General features: G+C 42.8%; 1 protein-coding gene across 1 annotated transcript in view; it reads right to left on the bottom strand.

The window, feature by feature from the left end:
• Positions 1–25,479, bottom strand: part of POU2AF2 (POU class 2 homeobox associating factor 2) — a 109,220-nt gene that overhangs the window by 37,867 nt on the left and 45,874 nt on the right. Inside the window, exon 2 of the mRNA XM_075603162.1 lies at positions 10,671–10,780. Coding sequence (XP_075459277.1) covers positions 10,671–10,780 — 110 coding nt within the window. The remainder of the gene's footprint in view (positions 1–10,670; positions 10,781–25,479) is intronic.

The following is a 25,479-nucleotide window of genomic DNA, read 5'->3' as shown; positions in this document are numbered from 1 at the left end:
CCTGTGAACCATTTTGTTAACGGTTTCACTGCCTTGCATAGAAGGCCGTTTGGCAGCCACAAGCTTAAAACAAGAACAACAATGTAAACAAGATTTAATAAACATATTATTCAGTTTCATGTTAATCTCTTCCTGAAAATTTTAACTCTGATGACAGATAAGATTTCTGCAAACCGGTTTGGAAATAAGTCATCTTCTGTTGCTCTGTTCCTGTTTGATAGCCCCGGCAGTCATCTTTGATTTTTCTTTTATTTTACAAGCACATGAAAAGGTAAATGTATTGGTAACCTGGACCTCCCTGTAGCTAGAAATAGTGAGGTTCAAATAAAGGGGACCCCCAGGTTAAAATTCTACATTTTTTAAAAAAAAAATCATAAATTGGATAGAAGAGAAGCCTCATGCTTGTTATTTTACAGCAGTATATCAAGATACTTTGCTCCCGTGTATTCTCTGTACTGTATGTTCTGTATGCTTACAATTTGAGGATTGTAGGAGTACATAGTATATGGGGATACAGTATATCAATTTCTGCATCATTTTTTCCCCTTTGCCAAAAATACCTCCAGGCCAAGGGAGCAAAAACATTTTTCTGGCTAACAATCTGAATAACATGTTTTGTTCCATTTAAAGCAACTGGGAGCAAAACCTGCTGTGTATTAATAAACTTATTTAACAAAGGCTGTGCTGAAAAATCTGTGTAATATGACAGACATAAGATTTTAGAGTCCATGTTAAAATGGACAAGAAGCAAATGGTGAAAAACTGTGTGCCCATTTGCATTGTCACTAGCCAAAATTCCTGGCTGCATTGGAATTATTGTGGTAGATACACAAAGCTCTGTTAAATCTGTGCTACTAACATGATGTTACCTAAATAGGTAACATCCGTTAGCTGTCCTGAGTTTAACGGCTATCTACAAAGCTAAATACTGTATATGCAAAGACAATGGCCAATACTTTGAGAAAGGGAGGGTGTGAGGGAGTAAACAAGAGGTTAAAAAACTCTCTCACTTTAGCAGACCAAAAGAAACACCCTAGCTAGTAGGTTTGCTAGTTGATTGGAAAGGGGAGATTTAAAAGGAGAACAGCAGATTTCTTCCAGGCTGTCATTTTGCTCTCAACCTGGGAAGAAACAGGTTGCAAAGAGCCTGGCTGAGGGGAAAGTCGGAACTCCCTGTTGTGTACCTGGAACTAAGGACTATTGTTTTTGTTGCAGACTTATGCCATTTACTGTACTTTCATTGCTTTATTCTCTGTGCAACTACAACCTGCTTCCCTGGTAAGGGAAATAAAACACTTTTCATTGCAAGAAAGTGGTGTGTAAGCTCTTTTCTGATGATACCGACTAGGTCGCTCTGTCACATATGGTGTCAGAAGTGGGATGAGCGCTTCCTCTGGTCAATATAAAGAACACACCTGAAGTTACAAACATGACAGCCTGGAAGAAATCTGCTGTCTTCCTTTTAAACCTCCCCTTTCCAGTCAGCTAGCAGACCTAAAAGCTAGTGTGTGGTTCTTTTGGTCTGCTAAAGTGAGAGAGTTTTTTTTACCTCTTGTATACTCCCACACAGAGGGAATCACATGGTACATCAACCAACCTCATTGTTTGATGTACCATGGGAAGTCTGGCCTTCTGTGATGTTCGCTGCCCTATATAAGGTGTGGGCCGTCTCAGAAGAAGCTGAAGAAGCAATATCCAGGGCCTGAAGAAAGAAGAGGAGAAATAACACAGCTTTCAAGATAAGAAGAAAAGATGAGAGTAAATAAATACTCAGCCAAGAATCTTCTTCTATCAACTGAGGATCAAGAGCTGCGGGTCAAGTTCAGGATCCTACATCAGACACAATAGATGCCATTGGACTTTGGATTATTTTTATGGTTTGTTTCCTTTTTTCTATTTTTGTTAGTCATCGGGCTCAGATTTTTTTTTATGGTTGTGCATCAACCCTTTATGGGATTGTTAGCCCTTGCCCTGAATAAGAGGAGGAAACCCTTTATCTCACAGGGGTAAGTAATCCATTTGTTTTTAATGGTCAACTTTTATTGCCAATGTGGCTATCCAGGCCCCCATTGAGGGCCAAGGTAGCCAGTAACAATTAATGAATTCAAATGATTGTATTATGATGTGACTGAGTTTGATTTATGTATTTATTTTAAATGTACAGTATGTTGTAATGCTGTTCAATTGACTTTTCTATGGACAACAGCCGTACTAGCCACATTTGGCTCATAGGGCTATTGATGATTAATCTAGTAGGGTGTAGGTTTGTTGGAGGGGGGGTCGTTATGATTACAGGTTCCCTGAAGAAGGAGGTTAGGTCCCCCAGGTAGGTTACAGGAGGGGGTGACCCCTTGTATGCCATAGCGGTTGTACCGCTATGACATGCAATGGGTTTTAGGGTATTTAGAATATTTGTATTAACCCCTTGGTTACTACTAAGGCATGCATAATGCATGCATTCGTGGTCACAATGACTTCCAATGGGTTAACATTAAACCTTCACATGTTTTCAAGACCTCAGTAGTGCTGACTGTTACTACAGTGGCGGCCGCCCTGAGTCTAAAGCGGCCGCCACCGCGGGTATTTTTAAACCCCGTGCAGACGCAGGCTTTTTTTTTTTTGCCGGCGCCGCAGGCGCTTCCATAGTTCAGCACCATTAGCGCTGATCGGAGAAACGGCCGCGCGCGGCCGTAACATGCGGCTGGCGCGCGGCCAATTTCGGCGCCGAAAAAAAATTAAGCTTAGCCGCAACAGTATTTTAATCCAAGGGGTTAATACACAGGTTTTGGCTACAATTTTTTTTGTCTAGTCCAGGGTATTCACTTTGGTATCTATGACAGGGTGAAGTCAGGTACTGATAATTATGCCGGGGAAACATTGTAGATCTGAGTCCTTTATCCAGCACTTAAAAGGTTAACCCAGTAAGAATACTTGGCCAATCAGGAAGTAAGCTGAGACAGCTGACAACCAGCTCGATAAGGAGGCTACTGCTTGTAGTAGGTGCCTTACTCAGACTACAGAGCTGTTCTGTGCAAGCGGCTATCCAGAAGGATTTCCTAAACGCTCTCTAGGGACAGAGATTCCCAAACAAAGATACAGTAAGGACTTTAATATTGTTCCATAACTATTGTGGTATATGTTTACAGGTTGGGAACTGGACAAAGACAGCCACCCTGATAGATAGGGCCTGGAATGTTTAGCATTGTATAGCATGTACAGTATATACTGCTCCGACACAGTTAATTCTAACAAAAGCCGCATGGCAGGATGCGTGCCGGCAGCGTGGAGAAGCGTGGAGAAGCGGCCCGTCCGCGCGTCACGGTGACGTCACAGTCACGTGCGCGCCCGGCTTCCCCGACTCCCCTGAAGGTTTGAAGTGAGGTAAGCGGGGGAGCGGGGAAGCAGAGGGGCACAGCAGGAGCAGCTAGGGGGTCGGGAAGTGACATAAAAATGCGCGCGGATTGGAGGGGGGGCACGGAGGGGATGCGGCTGGCGCTGAGAATAGACAGATGGAGTAAGTCCCGGTCAACCGGCGGCTTTTGTTAGAATAAGCTTTGTCGGAGCAGTATGTTTAGCATGTATAGTATTGTACTATATGTTATGTCATTTTGTATGTTGCGCTGGCCTTTCTGTTTTTGGTTGCATAAGAACTTGCTGTATTTGCTGCCAAATGGGTCCAAAACAGATTACTGCAGTTCCCTCTGGTTCAAGTATTTCTGGCACAAATTACAGCACCTACAGCACCTATATTTGCTTATGATGAATTTTTTTTGCTATGGTAGAAATTGATTTATCTAATTTCACAATTCATTTCATCTGTCGGATCATTTTATGCCTTAAATTGATTCAAAAGCTTATCTTTTAATTGCAAAGTTGCAAAATGGGTAAAATCTGTTTAGCGTTATATTATCCCTGATGTTCAAAAGACATTTAACCCATTGAGTGCCGAAAGATAGGCGGCATCAGAGTCTTTCAGCAACCACGTGATTGCCTGGTGTAGCAATCACATGATGTAGGGCCTGCCCTTCAGATCGTGAACAGAAGTAGAGAATACTGGATCTCAATCTCCCCTTAGAAAATTAGCATTTATAGCATGGTTTAACTGTAAGTAGTGAGGCCTCTGGAGGATCGGCCCCTATGGTGTGCAGGTTACATCCTGGGGCACTGAAAGAGTTACAGACCAACGTCTCTGAAAGTCTCTCCACTATATCATCCTTGATGTTCCTCCGTGGACTGAAATTTAACATGTCAAAGACGGAGCTCTTCATGCTTCTTCCCAGGCCTGGCCCTACTGTCCCCTTCTACATTACTGTTGACAATACTATCATGCACCCAGTATCACAAGCACCCTGCCTACTGTAGGTGTCACAGTTGATGCTTCCCTCACATTCTTCTGTCACATTCACGATGTAGATACTGTAAGACCTATCTTTAACATTGCAAATATATGCCCTTTCCATTTTTGCTCTACTGCTAAAACTCTAACGTAGGCCCTCATTCTCTCTTACCTCAATAATTGTAACCTTCAGCTGTCGACCTTCCTGCTTCACTTCTGTCTCCCCTTCAATCCATCCTAAACTCTACAGCTAGAATCACTTTACTCTCTCCTAAATCTATCTCAAAATCTCTCCTGCTGAAATTCGGCTTCCTATCAAATCCCATATTACACACAAATTTCTCCTCTTCACTTTGAAAGCTTTACACTCCATACATCTCAGCCCTAATTTCTCGCAATACACCATCCCAACTCTTGCATTCTGCTCAAGGAAGTCTTCCTTCTTCCTGTCTCGCTCACTGCCCCAGGTCTCTGAAATGCCCTTCCCCCTCAATATCCGACTAGCACCCTCTCTTCACCTTTTAAGATCCAATCTTAAAACCCATCTCCTTAACAAAGCATACGGGTAGCTTGCTACCTGATACTATACACCTCATACATTGACCTTGACCCCTAAGGCCTCGGTCCCGCTGCGCTCGTTGGCGCGGGCAGCAATGTAGCAAGTTCCCCACCAGCAGGGGAATCCTCGCGAGCCGGTCCCGGTCCCCACTGGCGGCACAGCTGACTACACGCTGTCGCTCGTCAGCCGCTGGAGACACCAGAGAATGGTGTTTTCTAGCTTTGATGCGTGACGTGTGTGGCTGTGAGCCAATAGGGAGGGGAGGCTTCGGGAGGAGGAGAGGCTTCGGGGAGCGGGGAGGAGTGTGGAGTGAAAGCAGGTGAGTGCCTTTCTCTGTGTGTGTGTCTGTGTGTGTGCGTGACTGTCTGTGTGTGTCTGTGTGTGCCCGAGTGCGTGAGTGCCTGCCTCTGTCTGTGTGTGTGTGTGTGTGTGTGTATGAGTGCGTGAGTGCCTGCCTGTGTGTGCGCGCGTGTGTGTGTATGAGTGCGTGAGTGCCTGCCTGTGTGTGCGCGCGTGTGTGTGTATGAGTGCGTGAGTGCCTGCCTGTGTGTGTGTGTGTGTGTGTATGTATGTATGAGTGCCTGCGTGTGTGTGTGTTTAATACTTACCGAAGCTCCAGCTCCAGCCCGAGTCCGTGGAGGGAGGGGGGGGGAAGAGTAGCGGGTCCCTCCGCTCAAGCCACGCCCCCCCTCCCTGTCAAACCGCCCACCACCCGCCCACCTCCCGCTCCGGCTCCCGCTCCCTACAGACCGCATATCGCGGTCTGTGTATCTCAGCGCACCGCCTGTCAGCAGTGCGGGTGCGCTGACTCTGGGAGCGGGGCCTTAGCCTTACCGTACTGTCCCTGTACGTTCTACCTACTTGCTACTTAGATTGTAAGCTCTTTGGTGCAGGGACTCCTTTTCCTAATGTTACTCTTATGCCTCAAGCGCTTATTACCATTGTATTATATTATTATGTCACGGGTATTACTGCTGTGAAGCGCTATGTACATACTGTAGATGGTGCTATATAAATAAAGATTTACATACATGGGGTGCTGTGCCATATAGTATGTCCCCATAATCTATCATTGGCATTAGCATCTGTTGTGCGATGCGCTGACAAGCGGGCTTAGGGAGGATTTGTTCCTATAAAGTAACCCAAATGTTAAATGGGAGTCAAATCATATGCCCAGATATTTAAAACTAGTGTAACCCCTCTTTATTTTGCTATACCTCAGTCTATGAGGAGGGGTCCTGAGTCCGTACAATTAAAGTAGCCCTTACACATGGGTGGAGCCAGTAAAAGGGGACATCACATTCGGGTATATACAGTTGTGTGAAAAAGAAAGTACACCCTCTTTGAATTCCATGGTTTTACATATCAGGACATAATAACAATCATCTGTTCCTTAGCAGGTCTTAAAATTAGTTAAATACAACCTCAGATGAACAACAACACATGGCATATTACACCATGTCATGATTTATTTAACAAAAATAAAGCCAAAATGGAGAAGCCATGTGTGAAAAACTAAGTATTCCCTTACTGCTTCCATAGGAATTAAGATGCTAAGTAACAGACAGGTGCTGATGATCAATTAATCAAGGGCATTTGATTAGGAGCACCTCTGTTACTTATCAAGTGTGACCACCTCTATAAAAGTCTGGTCTGGAGCATTCAGATGTGTGCCCCCCCCCCCCAAATAATGTGGTATGTGCATAAAAAAAAACACATGCGCTAAGATGATAAAGCACGTGTTACCATAGTATTCAATGGCACAAGTGTTAACGCAGTGTTAAATATCGCATTAGGGTTAGCGCAATGCCTCATGTTAATGGGGCAGAAACATCTGCTACATTTCTACATACTTCAAGTTTATTTCAACTTAAAATATTTATACATTTTGTTAAATGGGTTATAGCTTTTAATGGACCAAATGATCAGCTGTACATGGTTGTCTTGTGCATAAGCCTTTCGAGACTGCAGAGGTCTCTTATTCAGATGAAGGAACATCTGCAGTTTCAAACAACATCCTTGTACAATTGATATGTTGGTCCATAAAAAGGTATCACAGCCCATAAAGTATCTTACTTATCCTGGGACCAATACATGGGTTACTAACATTTATTTAGTAAACTGGGTTATAACAAACAAAATAAATTAACAGTGTGATTAGCAGACCCATTATTTGTCTACATTTCTTTTTATATTAACGTGATAATGCCAATTTGATTTGAGCTTCTGTTGTATTCTTATTGATTTATTTTTTTTAATTTTTTTTATTTTATGCAGGGGAAAAACGTTAATCCTTGTGGAAAGTAGATCACTACTTATTCATTTCAGACCTGAAGAAAGGTGCATGTAGGACCTGAAACATTGTTGCTGTTTCTGCTGCCCTTCGCAATCAATCTGTATTGAATCGTTCACAAGAATAGTGGTCTTGAAGCTCGCTGAGGCACGCTCCTGCTCTGCCTCGCCTGCTGAAAATGGTGCTTTTCCTGTCCTTGCAGGCGAGGCAGTGAGCGCGCTCAGGAGGCGGGGCAGAGGCGGAGCGGAGGCGTGCCAGGAGGCGGAGCAGGAGGCGGGGCTAGTCCCCCGCTCCCATTGGATGGGAGCGGTCACGTGACCGCTCCTCCGCTTCCCCGAGCGGCAAATTTCAACTTGGGTGTCCCAAGTTTCTCAGCCTCCGCACGCATCAGCACGCATGCGGAGGGAGAAACTATAGCCGCGCTGATGACAGATGCAGGGGCTTTGTGCATCTGCTCAGCGCGGCTCAGCCCGCCTCAGCGAGCTTCAACTCACTATGTCCCAGGCCTAAGTAGTGATCCCTTTCCATGGGGATTACTGTCACTTCTTTCTTTTTCATGTATATTGTGTTGGCTACTGAGACGGGTTTTGTCCCCTGAATGGTTTTTCCCTGCCATTTTTTCTTAAACAATTGTTCATCTTGCTCCAAAATTGTCTTGACACATAGCCCCCATTGTTTCTTTCTGCCATCTACTGAATATGATATTGTATTTATCAGTCCCTGGATACGGCCATATCTTTTTTCTGCTTGTATTCACTTCAAATAATAACTAAAATTCTAAAATGTTTGACACATCATTGGCCAGAAATGCTTGTATCAGACCTAGAAGAATGTTTAAAAAAAAAAAAAGGGAGAACATTGTTGCCCAATGCTGCTGAATTTAGGCACATGCCATTATAATATGTATGCCTTCTAATTCCTCCAGTAACTATTCCACATACTGTACATCCAAATCTAGAGGAGCAAAAAAGGTGTAAAGATACATTCCGATGTGTACATGGCTGACAGTTTAATGACACAAACCTATCTGCTTTTACACTGAAATTGCCATGTCCTGAAGTTTAATTCAAGACAGTGATGTTGGTTAATGGCCCAATTATGTTGATCCTGCAATTCTATGCAATACATATGTAAGTCGTTTTGCTTTCACTGTGTGCTCTGTATTTTTGCTCCTGTTGAATTCCATCTATTCCAGGGATGGGCTACTCCAGTCATCAAGGGCCACCAACTGGTAAGGTTTTCACGGTATCCCAACTTCAGCACAGGTGGCTGAATCCATGGCTCAGTCTTTGACTGGAGTTGCGTACCCCTGATCTATAGCTATAGTGCCTATTTCTTATAGCGTGTATGAAGATAACTCCATTATCTCTTTCTATCTACTATTGGTTGAAGCACAAAACCTTCAGCTAATTAGTGTACTCCAGATTAATGACATACTTGATGCATGAGAATGAGTTATGAAAAAAGAAACACCCCAAAAAAATTTTATATCAAAAGTATAAATAATAATAATTAAATAGGTGCAAGTGTCTAAGGTGAGAAACCCTTAACCACCTAATGAATAAACTAAAAAATAAGATGCTGCACACCGGAAAGGATTAAATTGCAAAAAATATATATTAGGGAAAATACAATAAAAAAATAATATATCAGCACATAGTAGAAATCATTCAAGATAAATATACAAAAAATATATACAGACAAAGTGACAAGATACCCCTAGGGTGAGACAAATGCATAATGTTTTGGTATACAGAGCCCTCCAGCAGAAGCTACCGCAATGCAATCCTTCTCCAAGCTGCTTAAATAATGCCCAGCATGAGGAAACACATACTGTACTGGTCCTTATTTAAGTATCTTGGAGAAGGATTACATTATGGGTTGCATCTGATCAAGGCGTCTGTACCCCGAAACGAAATGCATGCAGGGGTATGTTGTGACTATTTTTGTATATTTATCTCGCATGATTTCTACCATTTTCCAATATATTGTTTATTTTTATTGTATTTTCTCTAATATATATTTTTTTACATTGATACTTGCTACATTTGAATAATATGAAAATCTGAAAATATGTTGTTTTCAAGGGTATTTATGACTACCTCTATTGAAAATAAATACATAAAATGCAAATGTTTAATTGTTAAACTGATCTTTGCATATAGTAAATTGCAGATTATGCCTGCACAAAAATTGCTCACTTGCTTGGAAGATCATGTATTCCACAACTATGCATTTCTTTATCCCAGGCTGTTCTGAAAAGCTGTGCAAAATGCCAGGCATAAGCTTATGGGGGTCCATGTTAAAATGGATAATTAGTAAAGAGTGACACGTGCATGTCTTTACCCAGAATCCCTGGCTGCAGTGGAAGCACTGTTTGCTAAGAGACAGTGGAAAGGGACAGGGTTGCAGACCACAAGTGGTATTTTTATTTACTGTACACAATTACAGAGAAACTTAACCAGTACCTATATTTATAGTGTCAAATGAATGTGTCAAATGTTAGAAGGTCTATTTTAGGTGATGTTTGTGAACGTGTTTGCAGCTTCAGAGAAATGTGCAGAAGTTTGCAGCTATTTTCTTACTAGTTAGTATTTAGACAATACAATATAAACACATAACGTCCTTTAAACAACTATGTAAACATTTCCCAATGCTGAATCAGTCAACATGTTTAAACTGATGGGTCCAAAGAGATGAAACAACTATCTTAGTGTATGTTTTCTATTTCTGTACTTCCCTAACTCTGGCTACCGGGGTAATTCTATAAATGCCAAAGCGTCCGTTTGGCCAGTTTTTGGCCAAAAATCCCCATAGCCTTCAGTGGGTATTTTTAGCAGAAAATTACCTGAAAGTCTGCTTTAGCGTATACAGAATAAGGCCTTTAACTCTACAAGATACAGTATGTAATGTAGCAGGCAAAATCTTTAGGGAACCCATGTATTAAAGTGTATAGGAAGTAAAAAATGACATGCCCACTGGCTATTCATTTTCATGTCACTACACACAATCCTTGTTTGCAGGCTTAACCACTGTATGACAATTGTCAACGGGGTGAATGTTTGGCGATGGTGAACATGGTGAGTAAGACATGCAGATACACTCATGGGTCCCTTTGTAAATGTTGCAATGCGAACCGATCCACATTCACACATCTCTACCCAAGACTATTCTCCCTGTAAATTGTTATGCAGCCTCAATCCTCCCACCTTCTCTCCTACTGTACCTTGCGTTTCTATTCCTTTTCTCCCTAGAAAGATTCTATAAGCAGGTTTATTCTTGCCTGCTGCATACTGTAAGTGCTAGCTTGTAAACATGTATCCCTGTTATATTACATTTTGCATTACTGAACGTTTAACCCCTCTGTCCCGAGCTGGGGTGTACAAAGGTTTGAAAACCTCACTGGTCTCTTCCATGCATGTGATTGCTTCCAGAAATATGTTGGTTAAATACATGTAAACAATATGAAAAAGACAACTTACATGTAACCTTGAACCAGTTGTCTGTCTGGACCTTTTTTCTGCTAGAAGATCTTTAACTGTATGTTTTACTCGTACACCTTGGTAAATCCGTTTATTGAAGTCTGTCGGAACTAGGTAATAAAAAATACAAATAACAGCATAAGCAGAAAGATGCAGTTGCATATCTGTGTAAGTGATATACTGTGGTTAACGTGACTAAACCTGTTTAAAAAAAACATTAGAAAATTGTTGGTATGAAAGAACTCACTGCATAATAGATATATACCAGAATCGCACTGTAGACAGAGGTAGCTGTTGAACCAGAAATATATGTATATATATTTACAGTATATAGCGCCATATATGTATGTAGCGCTTCAAAGCAGTAACACACGTGATATAATATTATAGCACATAATGGGAATAAGTGCTTCAGATATCAAAACAACATTAGGAAAAGGAGTTCCTGCCTCAAAGAGCTTACAATTTAATTGGTAAGAAGGAAGAACGTACAGAGACAGTAGGAAGGTGTTCTGTTAAGTGTGTCTGCAGGGGGCCAAGGTCTATGTATGAGATTGAACAAAATATATTGTGCGCAGCTAATAAACCTCTAGTGATAACAGTGATCAATTGTGTAGTAACAAATACCCTTCTAATTTAAACCATAGGATAAAACCACAGTGTGATAAATAAAGAATTTTTTACATAACCGTGCAATGTGGAAAATAGAGCGTCTGCTGCTGTGAAACAGGGGGTGGCTCGGCAACCCCCAAACACTAAGGATATGGAGACAAAAAAACAGAGCACAACGCAAATAGTGAAGTATGAAAATAACAAGCGTATACTGTCGCGGCCGAGTTTATTCTAACATTTGCCCGGTCTCGGCCGCGACAGATACCGGGCGCGCGCCGAGTTGTACCGCACGCGCGCCGGAGCCTCGGAGGATCGGTCCTCCGATCGAGGCATCCCCCTCCCCTCTCCGGGTCCACCGGGTCCCCCGGAGCCCCCCACCGCCATCCCCCACATTAGAGGAACCCAGGGCTCCCTCCCGATGAAGCGTGACCGCGCATCGATGACGTGCGGCACGCCGAGGGAAAAAAACGAGAGAAACGGGAAACCTCGCGGCTTGAGGCTCTAGCCGCATGAGAATAAAGTGTGTCGCCACTGTATTAGTAAAAGGGATAAAATTCTGCATACATCAAGGTACTAGGACATAAGCATTGAGTGTGTACAACACACAAGTTACCAATCGGCAGCTGATAGTACAGGAGTCCGGAGCATGTTTCCTTCAGCAAGAGTCTGGGGCAGCAGCTGTGATGTTTTCCTTCTCAGAGACACCTCTGCACTCGATCACCGCCTCAAAGGAGATCTCCCCTCTGGTCAGCTGGGCTCCAGGTAAGTCGAGCGATCTGTGGCTTACAGTCACACTCAGAAGGTCCTCAGATGGATCGGTAAGGACTTGGAAGATTCACACAGTTCTCCGGTCAGTGCAGCCACAAACGGAGACAGGCTAGCTGGCTGGGAGCACAACTGCAGTATGCCACGCTGTCGCTCCGTACTGGGGCGCTGCGGAGTGACGTCACAGTCACGATTCCAAGGTGTATACAGCAAGAGTAGAAAATCGTCCTGAAAGTGCCCAATATGCACAAAAATAATAAAATAGCAAAGAAACACATAGACCAAGGTATATCCTACGCGTTTCGTAGTAAAAACTACTACCCTGATGAAGTAATTTTTACTACGAAATCGTGACTGTGATGTCACTCCGCAGCGCCCCAGTATGGAGCGACAGCGTGGCATACTGCAGTTGTGCTCCCAGCCAGCTAGCCTGTCTCCGTTTGTGGCTGCACTGACCGGAGAACTGTGTGAATCTTCCAAGTCCTTACCGATCCATCTGAGGACCTTCTGAGTGTGACTGTAAGTCACAGATCGCTCGACTTACCTGGAGCCCAGCTGACCAAAGGGGAGATCTCCTTTGAGGCGGTGATCGAGTGCAGAGGTGTCTCTGAGAAGGAAAACATCACAGCTGCTGCCCCAGACTCTTGCTGAAGGAAACAAGTCCTGACTCCTGTACTATCAGCTGCCGATTGGTAACTTGTGTGTTGTATACACTCAATGCTTATGTCCTAGTACCTTGATGTACCCAGAATATTTATCCCTTTTACTAATATACAATTGTTATTTTCATACTTCACTATTTGCGTTGTGCGCTGTTTTTTTGTCTCCATATCCTATGTATGAGGTGTATTGTATCAGCCACAGAGCAACTCATATGCTTTGTTAAAGTGGTGTGTTTTTAAGAAAGGTCCTATAGGTGGATAGAGAGGGTGCTAGTCGGATGTTGAAGGGAAGGACATTCCAGAGATGTGGGGTAGTGAGTTAGAGAGGTTGTAGGCAGCAAAAGGCTTTATGAACAAAAGGAGTAGACATATCTTCATTACTTTAATACAGATGTACTACTTTTATCACAACTCTTTCAAATAATCAACATACGTTTATTTCTAATCCATATCCCGTTATCGTATAATAACATGTACCGCTGTTGCAAGTTTTAATGCGTTATATTGCTGTTTGCTATTTAATTCAATGATGCTGCAAATTGCAAAATGATTTGTTGTATTAACACAGGATAACGGATGCAATAACGTTGGCTACATCTGCGTAGAAAAGTGTCAACTGTATAGTATACACACAGCTCCCACAAAAATCTTATTTAATCAATCTGCCATTTCAAGAAATGCCCGTTATGGTTTTGCAAAAATGTTTAAGATTTTAGCAAACTTGCTAAAGTTTTCGTACATGTTAACACTGATGTGATATTCTCTTTTTCACTGGCAAAGTGTCTATATTTAGCAAAAATGACGATATTCACAAAATAAATTATCTCAACAGTCCAGGCAAATATTTGTGAATAACAGTACAATTCGACCACTGGTCATTTTTGAAAGTCTCACAAGTGGAAACTTGACACAGGTGACAAACCCCATTTTTTTTTAATTGGATGAACGAGCGAAGCGAAGGCATCAACTAGATATTGTGGCCACTTTGGGTGTCTGTTTTTTTTTATCTTCGTGTGTTCTCTCTCCACAGCCTAAGCGCCTTGACAAATTCTGATGACATTTTGAGGATGCCTTTCTGCCATTCTAACTTAGACCTGCCAGTTTCAACCAAATCGGTGCAGCCCCCATATTGGAAAGCATTTTTGTTTTTTTTAAGCGATTAAAAAAAGATAGGTTGCATACACCGCCGCTCTGGTGAGTCACCGTTGATGCCACCGCCTGGGTCGAGCCTCGCAACTCTGCCTGCACTCACAAGTCCTGTATACCATTCGCGAGCGCTTCCATGGAGGCGCACGCACATGCGGAAGTGTGACTCACAGTCCGTTTGGCACTCAACAGATTCTGATGCCCCCCACTGGCATGCCCCTGAGGAAGTGAATATTTCACAAAACGCATAGGGTTGGTGGGAGTTCTTTGACAAATCTGGACAATCTGTAGAATCTGTTGAGTCAATTTAAGGGGTTTTAGCAGTTAGGGTATGAGATGTCACGGCGAAGTGCCGATGGTCATTTGGTAATGGCAAAACAGCCGTGACCATGTGTCCTGGACCGTCCCACTGATACCATACACTCTTTGGCCCAGATTTACTAAATGGAGTTAAGCATTATCCAGAGTAAACTAATAGCAGTGATAGGTTTAATAGAAAAACAATAGGAAGCTTATCGACTAAGCGGCGCAAACGGTCTAGCACAAAATTGAAGCAGGTCAAACTTAATTTCAATGGCGCCTATGTGCAATTTTTTTCTCCTGCGCCCCCCTGCTGGCTCTCCGCCCTTCCTTGGCTCCAGCCTTCTGACGTCACAACATCACACTGCCATGGCATCATGTGACCCCGCGACGTCATTTGATGCTGCGTTGCCATGGCAGCGAGTCTCCAGAAGCCGTCTGAGCCAAGGTAAGTGAGGTTTACAGAGGCCTTCGTCGCTCCCCTGGCATTTCATTTAAATGCCTTTGGGAAGCATGCAGGGCCTCTGTAACCCCCCTCTCCCCTCCCCCGCAGAAAATCTCGCGCACCTCTGTGCTAACCTCTCATTTCTCTATCTGCGCCAGCTGCATAAAAAAAAAATTTCCGTTTGTTTTGATGCACAGAAATGGACGGTGTTTGGCATTCAATTGTAAATGGCATGTACAATACTAAAAATAAAAAAAAAGATTATTTCTGTACGCCAAAAAAAAGTTGTGCCAAAATTGTCCAAGTTCAACCTGGCATAATTCCTAAAAATATTCTAATTTATGTTGGTGCAGAATAAAGTTATGTATCAAAATAAAAATGCATTTGAGGCAGCAGGCATGTTAGTTACCAAAATGTATTATTTTTCACAGTGGAGCTAACAAATAACATTACACTGATAATTGATCAATACTAATTCTAGTTATAAATAAAAAAAAAATACACAATACATCATTCTGTTTGTATCAATCAGGTAGTCAACATGGGGAATGTGTCAAAAATAATTTAAAATAACAGAGTGAGAGAGTGGAAAATGTTGAATCAATTACCCACATTTAACTTATTATACAGTACATGACATTAGCATTAGTTCACATTGGTACTAAGTGGAACTGCCAGTTTAGCGTTTAATGAAACTGTGCCTACAAATCACAATCACTGTGATATTCATTAGTAGAGATGGGTGAATCCACCCAAATCCATTTCCCAGATTTTCGCTGATGTTATCCCCAAAATCCGTTTCGCAGTGTAAAATCCGCAAACGGATTTTGGCGGTTTCAATCCACATGGATTCATCAAAAACTTACCCTTTAACAAACCCGTGGATTGATTTGTACAGTATTCTTAAGAATTTGCCAATGGATTGCGGAATCCACAGATTGGATTCTAGAAATCACGTCCATGGGTTGCCGAATCCGCAGAGTGTATTGCTAATAATAATTAAAATGCGAATCGCCCTTTTTCATATTGATCCACTGAAATCCACGGACCAAAGCAACCAGCTGATCCGCTGCAGATCCAAACCCACAAAAAAAAAAAAAAAAATCCCCTTCTCTATTCATGAATCCACTTCCAGCATTATAGGAGTTTATACTCATGACTAAAGATCATAAACTCAAAACATTGTTAGTCTTTTAAATGCGCCTTTAAACTCATGAAAGATCTTTTGATTTTGTACAGACAAAGGATGTTTGCATATTTATTCAGAAAAGAGTAGGCAAATGTGCCACTGAGCTAAACAATAGCACTTTTGCTATGATTACAAATAGTGCACTAGGGGGATTTATAAAGTTTTGTCCTCATTGTGTTCCCTAAATATAACCTCCTGTAGGTTTTCAGGCCGATACGTACAAAGTTGTTTCTGTAATGATTAGAACTAGGTTCATTTGCAAATGATGTGAGGACCTGGCTATTAGGTTGCCCTGAAGGACAAAGCTTGGACAGTCATGAATTAAGAAAAATAGTTGTCTAGTGGTAACATCATTGCCTTTGATGTAAGGTAATTGGCATTGCATTCCAGAGTTACCTGCTTGTGACCTTAGACAGATTACTTTATCTCTCAGTGCTTGATGCTTTTTAACCCCACTGTTTTGACCTTTCTGTGAGCAGGTTTACTGGCTGTGCACTATTTTAACCCAGGCGATGCTGAAAAGCCGTGTAATGTGGCAGCATACACTTACAGGGGCTTATGTTAAAATTGATTTGAAGCAAAAAGTGACACTGTGTGCTCATTTGCATGTCATTTCCCAGAATCCATAGCTGCAGTGGAAGCACTGTATGCTGGGAGATAATGGTGAAAAGCAGGGCTGCAGACTTGTCTCAGATGTGAATTTGCTCACAAGTTGTATTTTTACTTGCTGTAGGCTGTGGAGGGTTTTTGTCACTTATTTAATGTGTGGTTAAAACCTAACAAATATTGCAGCAGCAGTTTAAGCATATTAACACATTGATGCACAAAGACAGTTTAAACACAAACACACTGATACTGCATATATAAAGGTATAAGTACACTCATGTTCAAAATTACACTTTCCTATTCTTCTGGTGAAATATTCTTTCATTTAATATCACGGGATGGCCCTGTGTCGTGTGTACTGTCCTTGGGATGAACAGTTGCCTTGAAAGTTTCTTGCATTGACCCTAAATGCATTTGTAAATGGTAATCATATCCCCTCCTACACACACCTTTTCTAATGTAAACAATGCTAATTTAGATAGGCCTTACTCATAAATCAGACCATCCATCTCCTTTATTAATTTGGTGCCACTGCACTATTTCTAGACCGATGTCTTTTTTATAGAAAGGCACCAAAAACAGTACTTTATACATGATAAAGAGCTTGTCAAAATCATCAAGAAATGGCTTCTTTTAAATTGTATCCCCTTCTTTAGGGGTGCACAAACTGGGGCGCGCATCATTTTCTGGGGGGTCGCAGTGCATACAGAGGCCTTGCTCTCTTCCCCACAACATTTAAATAAAATGCCAGGGGAGTGCACCAGGCCTCTCTTAGGCCTAGGTCTGTCTCTTAGCTGTCCTCGAGCGGCTTCTGGCGACACGTCGCCATGACAACACAGAGTCAAATGATGCAGCGAAGTAAAATGGCAACGCATTGCCATGGCAACGTGGCGTCGCATTGTCAAATGATGCCGGAGAAAAGGTAAGGGGGAGTGGGGCCGGCAAGCAGGGGGGAGAGCAGGCAGGGTATGCAAACAAAAACGTTTGTGCATCCCTACCCTATTTAAAGAATATATTAACTTGTCCCATTAAAGGTTTTCAGAAATTAGGTAGATTTTATTGTAATGTGTAATTCCTTCCTCCTTCTCTGCTCCCCGTTCCCCCGATCTTCCTAAAGCAACGCCATCTAAATCACCAGCTGAAACACATGGATATGAAAACTACCTTGATAAACTGATGCTTAGAGACTCATGTTTAAAAATGTCTCCCTTAATGTTTCATTAATGGGGTAATTCTATATTGTCTGAAGCAACATTTTTGGACGAAAATTCCCATTGACTTGTGAGGATTTAACTACCGCCTTGAACAATATAGAATTAGGCTCCAAGGTTCCAATATGCCGTAAAGCTCCTTCTCTCTGCTGGATAAGACCGTTGCATTGCATACATACAGTACAATATGCTCTGAAGCTGATTCTGAACTCAGCACTTCCCAGACATGGAGAAGACGCAGGGCCGGCGCAAGGGTTTCATGCGCCCTAGGCGAAACTTAAAATTTGCATCCCCCTCTCTCTCTCACTTACTAGGCTTGGCGGCGGCACAGGAGTCAGGGAGCGTCAATAGAAAGTTTATGTTGACGGAGAGAAGACGTTGGGGCAGGCAAAGGCATCCGATCAGAGCAGGAGCACGAGCACAAGAGACGGCAGGGGAGTTACACGCTGTTACACCAGAAGGTTACCAGAGTCTGACTTTCGGCGCCTGACTTCCGGCATTGGTGTTACAGCCCGTACCTCCTCTGCCGTCTCCTGTGCACCTGCTCCGATCGGATGTCTTCACCTGCAACAGCCAAGTCACCGCCGCCCGCTGTCTCAACGTCTTCCCTCCGCTGACATCGTCTTCTACTGCCACTGCGCTCTTGGGACCTAGGTACACCTAATGGACGGTCCGGCCCTGAGAAGCAGCTTCATGTCATATAGAATAGGTGCCTGAGTGTCAAGTTTACAACAGAGATCCATTGTTCATAGCCCTCATAGGACTAGATCCAGAATGTGAAGTTAAATCATAATGTGAGGGTACTTAAAACCGTAACGGATAATTTTTTCTGTATCATCATTTTCCCCGAGGTTAACGCGTATCCTCAAAGCTAATTGTATTAAAAAAGCCAGGGCCGTTCTATAGCGTATTAGCCTAGACTTAACTACAGTTCATGTTATTGTAGCATAACATTTGCGTTATTTTCGAATAACGTGCCATTAAATATATCAGAGCCTTACTCCTATCCAAACCCTGAAATAGGGCTTTTTGGGGAAGGAGAAGCGTCTGTGGTGCGTTGTGTATCTGGGCTATAAACTCATAAGTAGCAAATGAACGCATAGTTAACAATGCATTGGCTTTCATTAATTTGTGTTTATTTCAGTGCAGTGCACAGTGCAGACTGTGTATTACAGATGTAGAAAGCGCTATTGCTTGCAATGATAACACAACATACTGTATCCTGTTATAATGCAGAATGTCACAGCGTTTCCATAGGGTTCAATAGCAGTGATCATGTAACATTTCACAACATATTATCCCACCTGTAACAGGGACTTATCACTGTTTGAGAGAAACTGCCTCTAAATCCAGCAGTATGCTGCTTAATTGCACACAGGCAATCAACTAGACTCCAGCTGGCTGATTAGGGCTCTTAGAAAAAGCCTTATGTGAGAAACAGGAGAGGGATTCCTTAGCTCACATTTGGACTGACATAAGGAGAAAGAGGACTGCAGAGATTTCCTTAGCCCACAACTGGGCTGACCTGAGGAAAATATGATGTCTTGATGCACACAGAAGGACTGTATGCTGACAGCAAGACAAGGGGACAAGACCTCTATACCTAGACACAGAGATTGCCATAGCACACAAGGATGCTGACCCAGGAGAACAGAGAGGCCTTCCCCTACAGCTACAACAGAAACAGATAAGAGACTTTCTTGTTGGACGTGTGTGTGTGTATAAAAAAGAAAAGAAACACACAGCGCAATCCCACAAAGATATCAATCTAATAAACTAGTAATACCACATATAAATCGGAGGGTATTATCCCTTACAATCTAACTGTCCCTATCTCAGACTGCTGCCGTTTAGGTCTACAGCTCCACAATAGCTGTAAGAAGGTAGATACCAACAGAATGACCTAGGCGCAAAGGGAGACAATAGAGAAAACGAGGTAGGTTTTTCCTTGTTAAAGGAACAGGCACAATAAAACCAAGATATAATTTCACCCTAATCGGTCTCCATTAAAAGAGGTACTCTGCACACATCTCTTACACCACAGAATGCGCTAGCCAAATAAACAGAAATAAAGACTGCTATGTGTATGTCACTTCTCATTACATTGATAGGGACCTAAGACATTAAGATCCATGCAAAAATAAGGCAGGTGCACACTGAGTTTCCTTAATTCAATATATCCAAACAGTAATCCTAGTGTTATACATACATACATACATACATATCTTATTTATATAGCGCCATCCATGTACATAGTGCTTCACAGCAATAATACACATGACATAATAACTTCACATGTAATTGAAACAAGTGCTTTAAGACATAAAATTAACACTAGAAAAAGGAGTCTCCCACCATGCCCCGTCGAAATTACAATCAAAGCGTTAGATGGGGCAGTGGTGTGGGGCAGTGAGTGAGAAAGGTTTTAGGCGGGAGAGGGATTTAGATACAAAAAAAGGGTAGAGAGAAGACATCTTTGAGCAGAACGCAAGACTCAAGCAGGTGTACAGTACAATGAGAAATTAGGGCTGAGATGCAAGGAGGGGCAGAGGAGTGTAAAGCCTGAAAAGAGAGGAGGAGAATTTTGTAAGTAATAGGGGGTTTATTAGAAAGTCAGGAGAGAGATTTCAGAAGGAGAGATGCTGAAAAAGATTTAAGACCAAGTAAAGTGTTTATAGCAGCAGTAGCATTTAGAATAGATGTAGGGGAGACAGGTGAGAGGCAGGAAGGCTGTAGAGTAGAAGGTTATAACAGTCAACCAGGAGAGAATGAGGGCCTGTGTTAGAGTTTTAGCAGTAGATTGACAGAGGAAAGTGCATATCTTTGCAATTTTATGGAGGAAATAATGACAGGTTTAAGCTACATTGTGGATGTAAGGATACATTTGTAGTGAAGTCTGCAAGAGCATGATATTTCCTCCAAAGGAATTTACAAGAGTGAGTGCAAGAGTGAAGCACGCGTGTATGGCAGTTTAACCAGGGTTTGGGGTTAGAAGGGCGAGAAAGGGAGAAAAAAGAGGGGCATGAACAGTAGATGAAAAGATGAGGATAGGGCAGAGGTGTAATTCATGACCAGGTTGTTAGTCTGTAGCGGAGCAAATAGAGGAGAGGGAGGAGCAGAAAGTACAGGGTCGATAGATTAATGGGGGGGAGATGGAGAAGGGGAGAACTGAGATGAGAAGATGGTCAGAGAAAGAAAAGGGAGAAATGGAGAAATCAGAGAGCGAAGTATTTTGTGAAATACAGGTCCAGTTATTAGCCGTCGTTGTGGGTGCTTGCTGCAGTATATTGGTGGAGGCCAAAAGAAGAGGTTTGAGAGACAAAGAGGGAAGCCCAAGGGAGAGATGAGTCGTTGGAATTCCTAAGGAGAAGAGAAGGTGTGTTGGAGGAGAGAAAGGAGTGCCAGGATTCAGATAGAAATAAAAGTGGTATGAGTAGAGGTAGGTTAGCGATAGATGACCACCACATGAAGAGGGAAAAGGGAAAAAAGCCTGACAACGTGAGTCTCAATGGAAAGAAGAGAGGGAGGTATATGAAAGGATTCTGTAGTGACAGGTTGAGGAGATGAGGATCCCCACACCTCCATCCCTGCCATCAGGGCGTGGAGTGTGGGATAAAGAGAGGCCACCATAAGGCGTTTATTATACGAGATGCCGCTTAGGCGTAGCGTGATCCGGTGACATCACCCTGTGCTGCCACTGAGCAGCCTCTTGATTATTGCTGGAGAGACAAGAGAGGAGGCAAGGAGGTGTGGCGGAGGCATGGCCGGGAGTGTTTCGCCCTCGTTGGCTGAACCACTCCCGTGATGCGGCTGTCGCCTGCCAATAACAATTTTGAAAATCTCTTCAGGAGACTGCCACCCTGCAGGACCAGGTGGCGCGCTGGTATGTAAACATTAATCGAAATTCAGCCATTTGTTTTCCAGACGCACGGCGTCGCATCACGCAACGCGGTCAGCAATTTCCCGTATAATCACGGCCTAAGGGAGTGCAGCTTCCAGTGCAGAGTTTGACTAAGCGAGCCTAGTCTCGATCATAGCAAAGAGGAGCAGAGACGGACAGAAAAAGGAGTTATGTACAAACAGGAACTTCTTAGAAAGGGCGCGGACATTTCAATGGGCACAGAAGAAATGCTGAGGGGATGGTGGTATGTACTTGGGGTGGTATATGTATTTGGGGGTGTTTTTTTAATATATATGTATTTGGGAGAGGGATTTTATATGTATTTGGGGGGATTGTATATGTATTTGGGGGGATGGAGGATTGTATGTATTAGTGGGGTGGGGGGTTGTATGTATTTGGGGTGTGGGGAGATTTGTATGTATTTGGGGGTAGTTTGTTTGATGTATTTTGGAGGGTGGGGGGAGGTTGTATGTATTTGGGAGGGTGGGGGGAGTTTGTATGTATTTGGGAGGGTGGGGGAATGTAGGAGGGGTTGTATGTATTTGGGAGGGTGGGAGAGGTTGTATGTATTTGGGAGGGTGGGAGAGGTTGTATGTATTTGGGAGGGTGGGAGAGGTTGTATGTATTTGGGAGGGTGGGAGGGGTTGTATGTATTTGGGAGGGTGGGCGGGGTTGTATGTATTTGGGAGGGTGGGCGGGGTTGTATGTATTTGGGAGGGTGGGCGGGGTTGTATGTATTTGGGAGGGTGGGCGGGGTTGTATGTATTTGGGAGGGTGGGCGGGGTTGTATGTATTTGGGAGGGTGGGAGAGGTTGTATGTATTTGGGAGGGTGGGAGGGGTTGTATGTATTTGGGAGGGTGTGCGGGGTTGTATGTATTTGGGAGGGTGGGCGGGGTTGTATGTATTTGGGAGGGTGGGCGGGGTTGTATGTATTTGGGAGGGTGGGCGGGGTTGTATGTATTTGGGAGGGTGGGAGGGGTTGTATGTATTTGGGAGGGTTGGGGGAAGTTGTACGTATTTGGGAGGGTGTGATTAGTTGTATATATTGGAGGGGTTGTATGTATTTGGGAAGGTGAGGGGGTTGTATATATTGGGGTGGGGATTTTTTTTCTATGTATTTGGGGGGTGGGAAGATTTTTTATATTTGGGGGAGTGTTTCTTTTGCTATGTTTCTTGTGGGGGGATTGTGTGAGGGGGAGGGAATGAGGGAGGATTGAGTGAGCATGGGGTAAATTGATGGAGGGGGAAGAGTGAGAGGTGAGAGGGGGTGAGTGATGAAAAGAGGGTGAGATGGAGATGATAGAAATGTATGATAAGAGGAGCGGAATAGAGGGGTCTCGCGAGGTGTGAAATGGGGGGGGGGGTGTTCGAAAGACTGACGACATGGGAGGGGGGTATGCTTTGCTCCTGCTTCCTGCTTCTGACGGTGGCTGAAGTGGTAAAAAAGTACTCAGGGATAGTAGCAACGCGTTTCGCCCTTCTTGGGCTTCCTCAGGCTCCGGAGCCTGAAGCCTGAAGCAGGAGCAAAGCATACCACCCGGACGCGGAGAGTTAGCTGCGCACTTGAGTATCCTGCACGAACATTTTCTGATAGACTGGCTGCTTATTCAGTTCTTCAGTCATTTTGACTAAGCGCTTTTTAAATGTTTTGTTGGGACTTTGTCCTGTTGGTGTCAATAAATATCACGATTTTTTTCACCCTTGTACCCTTGTGTACTATCGTGTGAACCAGGCACTATTTGAGTGATTTTAACAACATCAGTTGAAGGTTTGAATTTGACGCTCCAGAGAGGGGAGAAGAGATACCAATTTGAGTCCACACTCACACTTGGCCGTGTGAGTCTACTGTTAGCCTTACGGGGTTACATTTTAACCCACCTCCGCCCCTTCACCCCTTTTTCCCCTATTGTTTGGTGCGAAGAGCCGGTGGGGCACGTGGGAGCCCTGCAGTGAGGTGCCTTCAAAGACACCTCCCTCCAGAGATCAGTCACGCTTGCCCGTGTGAGTGGCTGCAGTATTCCTCTGCTTTTCTGATCTAGATACAGTTGTCTACCCCTGATATATATTTTAGATATTCTGTCTTGTCCCTCACGTATTTGTTTTCATTTCATTTAACTCTGAGGACAACATCACAACCCATTCCTGTGGAGAAGACCGGAGACGCTTTACTGCACACCAGAGGAGAAGAAAAGCACAAGCAGAAAGAACACAGAAGAGAAAACACCTAAAGTAAAGATACCTTGATGTGAAAGCATTTACACAAGGCCGTGTAAGTGTTTATGTTATTTTACACCTCATATCACATCACAGTTCTATACCATTGCAGTGTATCACACGTCTGTATAGTCCCTCAACCTGTGCTCCCCCATTTTTTGTCAGTTCTCCTATTTATGTTAGCAGCTGAATTTGTTCATATATGAACACAGCAGAAGTGAGTTGTGAGTTTTGTCTTTGTATAGTCATTTGTACAAACTTGCAATTTAGTTTTGCATAAGTAAACTCAGCGTGCAATAATGCCATTACTTTGTTCTTCATTACCTTACACAGAGATCTGCCACCTGTCCCTACATCGTCCATGCTAACAATTTTTCATTACAAGGACAATAGAAGAGACAGGTGCTCATTTATCAAAAAGATGATTCACATTGGGAAGTAACACAAAAATTAGACAGAAAATGAAGAGCATGTAGAAATTAGTATATGATTACCTCCTCTAACCCCCGCCTTTGTATTTGCATGCAACTCTGTTTATGTACAGATGCAGCGGCCGTTATTGAAACACTTCACGCGGTGTATACCTCGGAATACCCATATAATGGCATGGGATTTCTTCCAACCGTACCGCCTTTAGACACGAGTGCAGAAAATGGCATTGTAGTGTTCTGGCTTTTAAACACCTGAAATTTACACAGTTGCACAGTACTGTACACATTACAATTCATTCATTTCATTGCGTTTAATTGCACACAATCCATGAAATTCAAACAAAGCAACCGCGATAAATACGTGTACTTGGGGCGATTGGCTGCGTTCATGCCGCGTGGAGTACAGCAGCGCACACGAAAACGGCGCCGTATTTTGTTCAAATAAAGGCCGCTGCATCTGTACTTATCAAATTTTTGTACGCTCATTGGACTGCACTGCGGATTATGCTGGCGCTTTAAAAATAAACGATAATAATATATGATAGGTCTCGTGTGTAGCTTAGACAACGAATTAGATTTGACCGCAGTTTATTGAATGTGATACCCTTTTTACACTTGCAATTGAATATGATCTGTCTCTGCCTCACTCCACAAATCCCTTTGTTAGTTTCCCATTGAATTCTATAATGCCTACTAAGTTATCCTCCTCTCCTTCAAGCCTCTACACTCATCTACCCTTACTTATTGTTTTATTTTTTGTGTGCTCATATCTGGCTATGTATATCCTGCTCACCTCCTATACAGTCTTCTCAAGGCCGTCTTTTCTATACCCCATGAACTTCTACTTCTCTATCTCATCTGAACTCTCTCTTATACCCGTCCATATCTTGGGAATTATTTTCCCCTCCCTATCCATCTTAAAGCAGTAAAATATGTTAAATCATATATATATATATATGTGTGTATATACAGTGGTCGACAAATCACCAAAAAATCTACTCGCCACACAAAAAAATCTACTCGCCACCTAGTACCAAACGTGTGCTGCTTGGGCCAATAGGAGCTCGCCACGATGTTAAATCCACTCGCCCGGAGCGAGCAAATGTATAGGTTTGTCGAACACTGTTTATATATATATATATATATATATAATGTTAAATCTTATATATATATATGTATTTAAAAAAATACAGCAAATATTATCAAATACTACAGAACTGTAGTACTATTAAATATATATAGATATATATATCTATATATATATATATTTAATAGTACTACAGTTCTGTAGTATTTGATAATACTTGCTGTATTTTTTTAAATTAT

The sequence above is a fragment of the Ascaphus truei genome, chromosome 6, assembly GCF_040206685.1.
Source record: "Ascaphus truei isolate aAscTru1 chromosome 6, aAscTru1.hap1, whole genome shotgun sequence".
NCBI lineage: Eukaryota > Metazoa > Chordata > Amphibia > Anura > Ascaphidae > Ascaphus > Ascaphus truei.
This window is presented reverse-complemented; position numbering and strand designations above follow the sequence as displayed.